A 13,035-nucleotide genomic window follows, 5' to 3' on the forward strand; every position below is an offset into this window, starting at 1 on the left:
AATCCCGCCCCTTTTCACAGTTTTGTACAACAGAATTTTGCATGCTCAAACTCTAGTGTGACCGCAGCTTTAGAAAACACTGTAAATAACTGGAAATCCGGCGACCGCAATAAATAAAACCCTTGGACTGTGTTCTTTGTAGTCCTCTTAAGCGGTGGATTTCTACATTCTGATTGGTTGCCTCAGAACCTTGTCTCAGCTCATTACCAAACAGTTGACTTTATTTAAACTGTACTCGATGTCCACACAGGTGAAGACGTGTCACTTATCGCCATTGGCTCCCATTCAATAGAGTTGACCCTCTCGCCACCTTCAATGTGAATGCACAGTAGAGCATTTCTAAACGAATGACATCACAGCCATGACCTCTAGATGTTGCGTAACAAGAACCTGCTGCGATGAGCAATACTGCGTTCCTCATTGTAATTGTCCTCCAACAAGAAGAAGCTCTTGTCTACTAAATATAAAAAGGCTTAGCACTGCAAAAAAAGCCATCACTCCAGTTATAAGACCATTATCAAGCTACAGAAGCGGTGAGGACTTCAGTGGTGATGGTCTTGAGGTAATCTCCCTCAATTTGAACAAAATGAATCACAGAGAAATAAAAAAAAATGAAAGAGGGCACGTCTGTCAAGAACGAACAACCCATCTCAGGTAATTAAATGTGTATTGGGAGGGGTGAACACCTCTTAAGCATTCATTTATCCTTTGCTGATGTAATTAAGTGTCAAACAGCTTTGATGTTTGCTGAGTCTGGACCGGAGGTGGGAATGAATGGAGTGACCTTGGGTGCTGATGCTGAGCTGGCATTATCAGGTGCTCGCGCTGCAGCTCGGGATGCTGAGGCAGAGCGACAGAAGCATCACTGCAACCCGATCTATCACAGGAGGAGGAGGCACTTACGTAATTCTCACACAAGAGACGGATGGGGGGTGGAGAGACAGTGGGGAATTGTGAGATCTAAAGGGGCTACAGAAAATACAACAACATTATTCCATTGATGACAACAAACTACGAATTAGGGTAGTATCTAATTAGGGTAAATCTCTTTCAGAACATGCTAAGGTGGATTAAATTGTAAACAAGATGTACAGTTGTGTTCAAGAGCAATCTAGAATGTTTGTTGTGAGTGTGGCTGATATGATGAATATATAATAATTGTTCAACTTTATTCAAATTTAAATAAGATTTAGACGAAACATATCAACTTTAAAATGTAATATATACAATCGTTTGGTCTAGTTCAGTTGTAAGACAATAAACTGAAACCTGGCTTAACAAATAAGATGAGAATGACTGAAAAAAATAAATGTTTACTTTATTATATGGAATACAATTGAAATGTAAAGTGTAAACCTTCTTTATTAAAGGCATGGTTTGCTCAAACCTGAAAATTCTATTATCCTTTACTTGTTCCAAACCAGTTTGACTCTGTTTCTTCAGTTAAACAAATTAAAAAGATATTTTGAAGAAAGCTGGAAACCCTTGATCATTGAATCCCAGTATTTGTTTTTCTTACCATGGTAGTCAATGAGTACATTTACATGGACACCAATAATCCGATTTTATTATGACAAAGATAATACTCTGATTAAGAGTCTACCATGTAAACAGCAATTTTGATTTAATTCAATCTGATTAAGGTCATAATCAAACAAAACAGAAATCAAATAAAAAATCTAATCACATTATTAAAGCACAGATATGTAAAGACCCTAATCAAACTATTATTGCGGTATTACCGCATTCTCCAGACATCTGCATCGCGAAATGCAGTTTTTTTTTTCCATACGGCATGTAGTATCAAATTCCATTAAAACAAAACTCTTCCAGCATTCATACTCATATCCAAAGTCTCGTTTGTCATGGGGTCATGCATGAAATGTTTCTGAATGAAAGGGAAAGTGGCGAAATGCGGTTAAAATCGACAAATTAAAAATAAAACACCTTTAGGAAATGTGGATAGCGTGGTAACGCAACAACATTAATAGAATTATGTGCTATAACATGTAAAATGGGATCACGAAAGGAACATTCAACTCATGTAAACACCTTTATCATATTATTGTCTCATTCAGATTAAGGCAAATAATTTATTACAGATGTCCATGTAAACATAGTCACTGATACAGGTTTTTAGCTTTCTTTAAACTGTATTATTTAGTGTTCAAAAGAATAAAGAAATCCATAAAGGTCTGGAAGCACTCCAGGGTTCAAGAATTGTGAGCATTTTTCATTTTTGAAAGAAGTATTCCTTTAAGCTTCTTTATAATATAGACCATTTTGAGGGATGTAAACAAAAACAAAGGTTGGTCCCAAAGCATTATGATTGAATTGGCTCTAGTTACATCTATGAAATAGTTTGATAACAAGCACGAAATGATCATGGGCCAATGACATGAAATGGTCTATAGCACATGAAAAATGCAATTTGTTCCTTAAAATTGTACTTGTATTCAAATGACACTTCAAAAGATCATGAACTTGGACCTCAGCTTTTAAAAGCCTTGGCTTTTTCTACCCCAGGACTTGATTGTCACAGGAGATTGGCCCAAAGCTAGAGAAGAATGCAGACAGTAAGGAACCGTTGGCTGACACAGGCCAATTAAAGCACATCAGATTAAATAGACGCCCCAGTCAGATGGCTTAGCAGATAACACTGTACACTCTAAAAACAGTGTGGAAATATTTTTAAACTACTTGCACTCCTTTAACAAATCACTTCAATGAAAAAAAAATATATTATGCCACATTTTAGGCAGCCTAGAACGGAAATCTGCGCCAATTCAAATATGTTTACACAATCCCAAACAGGCTGTGATTACAGATTTTGAGATCTGGACATCACCTAAATAGGTTTAGAAACTAGGGCTAGGCAATATAACAAAAATCTCATGCATCACAATCTCATAAGTCATCTCATATACTGACATATATATGACAAATCACAATATAGTACAGTATAGTCCAGTATATAGTACAGATATACTAGAAATCGACCCAATTCCATCATTTTTGGCTCTATACAGAAACACACTTGATTTGAATTGAAATGAACAAGATGTGCTTTAAATGCAGACAATCAGCTTTATTTTGAGGGTAATTATATACAAATCAGGTAAACAGTGTAGCAATTACAACAGTTTGCAAATGTGCCTCCCACTAGTTAAGAGTCCAAAAGTAATTGGACAATAGGCTTCTAAGCTGCTCCATGGCCAGGTGTGTTTTGTTCCCTCATTTAAAGTGTGCTATTTGCATTTGGAATCTGTTACTGTGTTATTGTGTAGGTGTATAGAGCCAAAAATAATAGAACTGTGTTGATGTCCAAATATTTATGGACTTAACTGTATATATTGATCATATGTAAAGAAATGTTTTTTCATTTTAAAGTATATACTCAGATTTACTTTCATTTGTGACTATATTTGATATTTATCATTTTATTTAAAACACTGTAAAAAATCCTGGGTTCCACAATTCCTTTATGTTGTCCCAACACAAATTGATTAGGTTACCTTAATAGTTTTTACAAATTTAAGTGGATCGAACATAAAACAATTAAGTTATCCCTCCAAAAACCTTAAGAATTGTGTTGTTTCAACTCATTTTAAACACGTAGTTTAAACAAAAAATGATTGATGACAGAAAAATGATTGATGACTACTGGTCTAACATAAAAATAAGCATTGCTAAATAATATGCTAAATGTAACCATTCTACATTCAAGACTGCAACTTTCTCATGATGCTATTATTCATGTTTATGTCTGCATCCCCATAATGGCATGTAACACTGCGCCCATGTAAATTATGAAGACGTATTACCGTAAACGATGTAATTTGTGACACCATGAAATAAATGATTTAGCATAACAGACTAATAGTATACACTGACAAAAATTATTCAAAGATGACTCCTTGGATTTACTCATTTTGTTAAGTTAACAGATAGTAAACAATTTATAAGGGGCTGAATTTAAACAAACAAATTAAGTTGAACATTACCAAACTTATTTGTTTGTTTAAATGCAACACATTTAAATAGTTTGTAACAATTTTGCAGACATCTTTTTTTTTTCAGTGTACACTAAAAAATGCAGGGTTCCACACAGTTTACTCATGTTGTCTCAACACAAATCAATTAAGTTAACTTAACAAAATGAAGTGGATTGAACAATAAGTTGTCCCCAAGAAAATCTCAAAAATTGTGTTTCAGCTCATTTTAATTAGGTAGTTTGAGCAAGTTCTTTGAGCATAATATACTTTTTATTTTGTTCCTATGATGTTGTCTTATTGTTCATCCCTATTAGCAACAATGTATTTGACGGAGCATGAACTTTGCAAGGACATATTTTCCATTCATCCAAGTCTTGGCTTGGTCACATTTCTTGGAGCAATTTCCATCCACCCGCATTCAATTTAGCAGCATAGTAACTGTTACTCGAGTATAACAACTTGTACATTATAAGTTATCTAAACATAAGACGCTACAGAAAGCAGGTCTGTCTTAAAAAACCAACATCCCCAAGGACAGTTGTGACTGGAAACAAAGCAAAAGACTAAACAACACCACCTGATGGTAATGTTATAAATCAAAACAGCCGAGTTTGGATACCACACTGCAAACTTCTTCCACACCGAAGAGCCAATAACATTTCAGCAACAGAGGACAAAACACGCTGGCAGATTAGGCAGAGCTTGATTGTTTTCCAGTCTGCCAAACGTAAACATTGACTGTGAACCAACGCAAATGTCTAAAAGTAGACGAAAACAACAAGAGAATAAAACAAAGGACTGATAGATCAGAAAGCTTTAAAAAAAAAACAATAACTATCAAATACTAGGGCTTTTATCACATTGGCCAAAATCCTTGAAAATCCTGCACCAAAATGACTTTTGCTGCCTGTTTAAACTCATTTAAAATGAGTTGAAACAACACAATTCTGGAGGTTTTCTGGACACCTTAGTTGGTTTATGTTCAGCCTACTTAAATTTGCAAAATCAATTAAATTAACTTAATTTGAGTTGGGACAACATGAAGGAATTGTGCGGAACCCAGCATTTTTACAGTGTATAGTTCTAATCACAGTAAAAAATAAAAAATAATAATAAAAAAATGAAACGTCATGATTCAAGCCTTCCATGTGAAAATCATACACTGCTCTGTTGATATTCGCTAGCTTTCAAACAGCCCCCCTTGCTTAACTTTCCAAATCGAAGTAGAGGTCGAAACTAACATTGAAGAGGGCAAAGTCTGTCCTAAGCAGTAGGGGAAAAAGCAAAACTGGGAACACAGTGTCCCAACCAACATTGGTCTGCAGCCTCCCCACATCCACACTCACCACAAAATATCATGAGCAGCACTGATTTTGAACTTTCTTACCGTCCCTTTAACTTGTCATATAACCTAATGCTTCCTTTCTGCATAACCTGGCACAGCAGAAGCTTTCTCTTTACATGTAATGCAGCAGAGGAGGATATAAAAAATCCCAAAACGAGTACCTGTAAAAGAAGCAGTCACAACACACTAGAACCCCCATGCAGCTTGCGAAGCTGGCAATCAGATTGTCCCGTCCTCTGTTGCACTGGCTTTAAGATGAACTACAGCTGACTGGCATCCGTTAGAGCGTGAACTCTTGGCATTGCATCTTCATAGATCTGCAGCGAATTGTTTCTCCTAACACTTCTGTGCCTCCTCTGGTTTCCCGCTCTGTTTTCAGCTGCTGGACAGCACAGTCGGCGCTTTGTTAGGTGGTGATATCCCTTGGCGCGGCGCAGACAGAACAACACTTCAGTCAGCAAACAAACACAAGCGTCTGCAGCAGGCAAGCACAGTGCGCTCAGTCACTCTGCACTTGTGTGCTTCCCTCTAATGATACCCTCTGTTTTCCCCCTCCCAACTTGCCTCTCTCTCTCTTTCCTCCCTGTCTCTCTCTCCTGTTGGCTCTGACTTTGAGGCGGGAGTGTTGGGTTGGCAAATAGACTTGCTGCAAAGTGATGACGGCCCACTGCAGAAATATTCTGAGCCAGAAATATTTAAGGGCCCAAACAGCCCTTTCAAAATGGGGCCTTTAGGAAAATTACTTCTTCCATGAGTGCTTTCTTCACTCTCAAAGAACATACTTGGCATATATATTATATATACAGTTGAAGTCAGAATTATTATCCCCCTAAATTATTAGCTCCCCTGTTAATTTTTTCCTTAATTTCTGTTTAACAGAGAGAAGATTTTTTTTCAACACATTTCTAAACATAATAGTTTTATTAACCCATTTCTAATAATTGATTTATTTTATCTTTGCCATGATAACAGTAAATAATATTATACTATATATATATTTTAAAGCCTCTTCTGACATTAAAAGACTTAACTAGGTTGATTAGGGTAACTAGGGATGTCAGTGTAATTAGGCAAGTTATTGTATAATGATGGATTGTTCTGTGGACTATCGAAAAACAAAAATAGCCTAAAGGGGCTAATAAATTTGACCTTAAAACAGTTTTTAAAAAATTAAAAAAACAGCTTTTATTCTAGCTGAAATCAAACATACAAGACTTTCTCCAGAAGAAAAAAATATTATCAGACATACTCTGAATATTTCCTTGCTCTGTTAAACATCCTTTGGTAAATATTAAAAAAAGAAAAAAAATTCAAAGGGGGGCTAATAATTCTGACTTCAACTATACATATATATAAAAACGTCTGGATGAACTGATCTGAGATCTCTGCATGTGTTGTGGAGGACTGATCTATCTATCCTTAAAATCATGATCAGCAATGCAACTATTGGCTGCAGCGTAATGACATCATCTGATTAATATTCAATTATCCATGTGAGCAAAATTATAGAAAATTCGTAGTAAACTTTTTGTCAATTATAAAACGCAATACCTTTAAACATTTGTTGTGGGTTGCAGGTTTTACACTTTCATGTGTCAAGAGTATTTATAAATTTAGCTTTACATTTTAGATCTGATATTCTTTATTATAGTAGCCTAGGCCTATTTTAATTTCTTAATCGACGTAGGGAATTTAAATTGTTTTTGCATCAAAAAAGCATTTTGACTTTATCTAAGATGTCTGCAACTTTTGCAAAGCATCAAATCACCGGCATATTAGCTTTCAAAACATGTGCATGACTGCATAGATTATTATTCTGTTATAAAAAAAAATAAAAAAAACACACACACAAAAAATATTGATCGAATATAGTCGAATATTGTGCATGTCTATTATCATACAGAAATTGTACTAAAGCTGGATCAATACCTTAAAATAGAACACATTTCAGTCTAAAAATCCATATTAATAAATGTTCTCTTTGATCCCCTTGGGAAGAACCACTCCGTTTTTGAGTGGAAATTGCATAAGTATATAGATATATATATATATATATATATAATTATATATTAATTATTTAATATTAGATAATATACATTTTTATAAGTTATAAATGTGTATATATAATTTTTTTTTTTTTACTATTTTAACAAGTGTACATAATCTATAGGTTACTACTGTAAGAAAATATCAGCATTTGGTACATACTTTCAGTATTACCTTTGCTTGAAATAAGCCGATCTAATCCTATTTATATGAAATAAACCTGCTCCCGAGCAGGTTTGAGCTACCAGAACTGTTACTATGACAACAACTCTCGGATCAGTTTTGAAGAACGAAACAATCCTGGATCGTGTAAAATCGTCAATAACCTAATCCAGCTAATTGAGTAATCCACGTATGAAGAACAGACCCCTGGTGTTTCAGCAAAATAAACAATCGTAACGTGAACATAGAGATGCGCGGCAGCGCTGAATGTTTGTTGATAGTAAGTTCATTAACAAAATAAAAAATAAATGCAACTCTTGCAACAAAACTAGACAGTTATTATTGTGGAGCACTTATTATTCCCCTTACAAAAATAAATAAATAATAATCCAGGCTTTTGTATGCTTTCATTTGTTATTTTGTGATGTCTGGAATATATCGGAAAAAAAACTATAGTTATTTATAATAAACATGTTTTTAACCATTTCCCAGAGATGGGTTGCGGCTGGAAGGGCATCCGCTGCGTAAAAACTTGCTAGATAAGTTGGCGGTTCATTCCGCTGTGGCGACCCCGGATTAATAAAGGGAATAAGTCGACAACAAAATAAATGAATGAATTAATGTTTTTAAAACATAGTAAAGTGTATAAATGTACAACTCTTTGTCAATAAATGCTGCAGAATACTGCAGCATAGTAAACTGATAAACTGTAATAAATACTGTAATGTTAGTGTGATGCAATGTGATAGCGTAGAAAACTGAAATCTACTAAATAATTTGTTTATTATTACAGTTGTGTCTTACAATTACAGAGCAATAATTTATTTACTATGACAGTTTAATTTAAGTAGTTATCTATAGTATGCTTTAAATCACGATAGTTTTTTTTTTATGTAATGTAATCGCTTACATAGTATCTACCGCCTCAATGACAGACATAGTTCAGTAAAAAACTAGGCCTTCTTCATGATAAGCATGCAAAAAATGTGGGTATTTTCCATTTATTTCTTCTTTGATATATTATAAATTGCAAAAATACAGACTTTCCTCTATGCTTCCCATTTAGTTTTTTACTTCCTGCCCTCCATCTGAATTTTGCTCATCACAAGAACCACATGATTGAAAACAACCTATTCTGCCATGCGAATGTGCAGAAACACGTTTCCAAAACTATACATAAAAAGTAGACTAATGCAATAAGAAAATATCAGTTCTCAACATCAAGCAGCAGAACAAGCTGTTTTTATTGACTAAAAATATATATAAGTGAATAAGAACAAAAGTCTCAAGACAAAAAGATTCCAATGGTTGCGCTGACTCATACGTGAAGAATAAGGTCAATAGGGTTCAGTTATTGCGATGCGGTCATAAACTAAACATGGTTCACTTTGCAAACATTTAAGAATATACTACATGTGTAGCTAATAATTTTATTGTATACAATCAATGTGACCCAAATTTTTATTGTGACACATTATCAGTTATAAGTGTACACATTATCAATTTGCTCATGAAACCACATTGAGATCCCAATATAACTGGAATTGAACCACACAGCTAGGATAATTAAAATAAGGATAACACTTGAACAGTTTGGCAGAAGCCAAGAAGTCAAATTATATTTATAGTCTTTAAAACATCTTGTGTTACAAGCATGCAAACTTGAAACAAGTGGTCTGAAAATATCTGTGTGAATATCTCACAACATCACCATTATCAGTAAATATACATCCATGACAGCACTGTCATTACCTTGTTCCTCCATTTACCATAATAAACCAACATTCTGAGTGGTTCTTCTTCAGTGAATGGTTTAAATTTAGCCCTTTATTAAACCAACCATTACATGTTCTACATAGTCAGAAAATATTAAACAACATGGAAAAATGCTTCTGTGTGGTGAAAAACACACACACATTTTATTATTAATGTCCGGTTAATGTATGTGTACATGCACACAGAACACAATGGGCTACAGTAGATCAGCGCCAACGCCAGACAAACTCTCTCTGTTATGTTTTTGTATATATGTGAATATGCATAAAGGTTATCAATTAACTAACCACTGAAAAAGATTACATCACCAAATATGTCAATCAAAAAGCACCAAGAGGAACACAAGCCTTAAATCTTTGCTCTCTCTGCATTATCAAAGCAGTACACACAGTGACCATGTCCCAGACTCGATGACGTTATCCTTAGCAGCACTGAATGATTACAAGGAGCTGAGTTGATAGGAACCTTTCCTTTGTGATGAGAAAGATGCAGAGAGTACAACTGCTTGTTGTACACTTTTCCAGGAAAGAAGAACATTTACTAATTTATCCTAACATAAAAGCATAAATGAAAAGCCACAACTTAGCCTGTGTGTTTTAGCCTCAAAAGGAGAAGGAAAGCATGCCAGATAACAAAGAACAGAGAAAGTGCATGTGTCTTGTGTTCTAATGATCTGCTTATGAATGGACTGGTCACTCAAAGCTTAAACGCTAGTTTCACTGAATCCAGTGAAAAACAGTTGCGGGGAGGCAGTGGGAATGGATGATGCTATGCGTTTGTTTCGGCTCACTCAATGGAAATGAAACACCCACCCTCCTAAAAGCGGATTTACAGGTTTACTGGTTTGTTCTACAAAATCAAACCCATTAATGAATAAATCGTTTAAAGACAGAGAACATTTAAACCCCAGAACAAGTTGTAAAACTTAAACAGCGATACACAATTCGTTTGCGCCAGGCTTCTGCTGTGCATTTTTACATCGCCGCTTCAGAAAACATTGGCGTTTGTTAGAATATTGTGAACTGAAATCGTTTTCAAACAGTGTAGTAGGATCTCCGATTATCCGACCGCCCGACGTGACCTTACGATAGCGACTCACATGTGGTTTAAGCGGAATGGAACAATGGAATCTGAACGCAAACGCGCATTCAGAAACAAAGTGAATTCCGACATTTCACCAGAAAAGTTTAATACGGTCAAGTTTGTTTTTCGAATCAATGAATGGACATATATATTTGGAGTGCTTACCTATTTAATGTGTACGAACCGTTCCGCTTGAACCTCATCTTGGATGATAAAATTTTGACGATTAAATCCAGAACTGTAAAAAATAAAAATAAAAAAATAGGCTGCTAACGGGGTAAGTTACAGTAAGCTGCTAAAACACAAAGAGAGGGAGTCCTGTGTAGGAGACCGCCTCTAATGTCCGTTTGTCTCAGTAGGACTGGCTTAAAATCAGAGAGGGGGATGAGAAGGTGATTAATAACACTTTGTTGTATCCCTCTGAAGTTAATAATGCTAATAAAATGTTATATTTTGTCTCAGCTAAGTTCATTTTAGGAAAACCAAGGCGTTTGTAAATGTAACTAGTAAAGAATCAAAAAGCTTTTGTCAGTCATTTAATCTTTTAAAAATAATCCCCGTTATTCGTTTTTGTGTGTGTGTGAGTGTGTGTGTGGCCAGAAAGAAAGAAAGAAAGAAAGAAAGAAAGAAAGAAAGAAAGAAAGAAAGAAAAAAAGAAAGATGTGGTCATCATAACACCAACATCCATTAATTTGTCTTGTTCCAAACAGTGAAAGCCCAAAGGATCCGCCTATAAGATAAGTTAGCTGCTTCCGAAAACATGCGTCGGGATGGGCTAAAAATAGCCATAATGATATACTTAAGATTGATCTCAACTCCAGACCCCACCCATTTTAAAAACACTGACTGGTTCCACTTAACTCAAAGTGCCAGGATAAAAATAGAACCAGACCAAAAGTGGGAGCAGAGCTGCTCTGAAAGAAAGGCATTTCATGAAGGGGAAAACAGAAGAGAAATAACTTTTGTGTTCAGTGTAGTTGGGGGATTTGTTTAAAAAAAATTATACTGAAGGAATGATCACATTTGGCTGCTTTTAGACTGAAGGAATGTCCTACTAATTATCACTCTAGTTCATTCCTGAATGGAGGAATAAGTCTTGTTTTGCAACTGCCCCATGTTGCAACAGTCCCACTTTCCCCTATATACAACATCTGCATTTTGGAGGCCTGAAAACAACTTTTGGAAACGTGTTTTAAAGTGACAGATAAAACATAGGCTACCATTTTTGTTCCTGTTTAAACAACAAAAAATAAATTAATAAATAAATTATAATAATAAAATCCTAATTGTGTAAAAATAGTATTGTCATGAGCTTGTGTATTACAGGCTTATTCTACAAACATGCACAGTTGACAGATATCTTCATTGTTTATTTTTACCAATTTAGGAAAAAGAATTATGGGTGGAGATGCATACAAAGTAACATAACTGCTGTAAACTAAAGGGATAATTCACCCAAAAATGTAAATCTATTTGCATTTTACTTAAGTGGTTCTAACCTTTTTCGAGTTTTTTTTTTTCTGTTGAACACAAAATAAGATATTTTGAAGAATTTACAGGCCCCTAGTCAGCCTGGTCAAAAAAGTGGTTATTATTATTGTTATTATTATTATTATTATTTATTTTTGTATTTATTTATCCAAAGAGTGGATTTTTTTGCAGTTAATTGCATCGTTTACTATTCAATTATGAAGTTTAAATACTTAATTTAGTGAGATTTGGATTGGTCATCATAACCATTTGATGGTACCAAAAACATTTCCTAAAGATTTATAATCAAGAAACATAAAGAAAAAATAAATACAAATTTATTACACCATATATGCATAGAAAAAAATGTAGCCTATTGTTATTTATTAAACAAATAACCGACTAGCCAGCACATTCAAATTTACAGAATTAGGCAATTTGAATTAAAAAAACAAAACAAAACAAAAACAAGTAAAACATAATAATAATAATAATAATAATAATAATAATAATAATAATAATAATAATAATAATAATAATAATGTAGAGTTTCACAATTTTTTCTAGCATTACAAAAGTACATTTGAAAATTCATGGATAACAACAAAAGCCTAACTATTAGGCAGCTTTTGGTGCTTTACACCTTTTCATTGGTGATTTTTTTTCTTTAAAAAAAAATGCAAGAAAAAAAAGTGCAAGATTTGGAATAAAAGTTACTTGTAAAAAGTTTTCTGTATGTAACAACAATACAGTAGGTTAATAGTGAAAGTTGACTTCATTTATGTCAGATTCGGCATGGCTTTAAAGCCTTGATGATTAACAGTGTCTTTAGTCATTTCTGTGGATCTGTGTGAACAGGGATAGTGTTTACATCCTTGTTTTCTGTCTGTCCTTGTTTTGTTCTTGTCTTATTGAGTAAAAACACCCTAAAGGCTTGTACACACTGGGACGCTTTTTGTTTGCGTTTATCGTCAGCGTTTTTCCTAGACGTTCTTCCGCATTCGAGCCCAAACGATTTTCGGTTGTACACTGGATATGGTTACGGCCGGAAGTTAACAGGAATTGTTTTTAGTATTCATTAAATTTCCCATTTGTTGTATTTTATTAACGTTTACCCCCATTCCAACCTTTAACCCAACTGTCACAGTAATGTAAAAA

At 34.4% G+C, this 13,035-nt stretch overlaps 1 protein-coding gene across 6 annotated transcripts in view; it reads right to left on the bottom strand.

Moving 5' to 3' along the window:
* The window catches only part of mob2a (MOB kinase activator 2a), an 87,414-nt gene that overhangs the window by 46,509 nt on the left and 27,870 nt on the right, over nucleotides 1–13,035 (bottom strand). The window contains exon 1 of one of the 6 annotated variants that reach the window (XR_012399826.1): nucleotides 10,573–10,719. Coding sequence is in view for 2 of the 4 variants with exons in the window: in NM_001430951.1 (NP_001417880.1) it covers nucleotides 10,573–10,610 (38 nt within the window). In the remaining 2 variants the exon portion in view is untranslated. 6 annotated transcript variants of the gene reach the window in all.

The sequence above is a fragment of the Danio rerio genome, chromosome 25 (genome assembly GCF_049306965.1).
Source record: "Danio rerio strain Tuebingen ecotype United States chromosome 25, GRCz12tu, whole genome shotgun sequence".
Taxonomy (NCBI): Eukaryota; Metazoa; Chordata; class Actinopteri; order Cypriniformes; family Danionidae; genus Danio; species Danio rerio.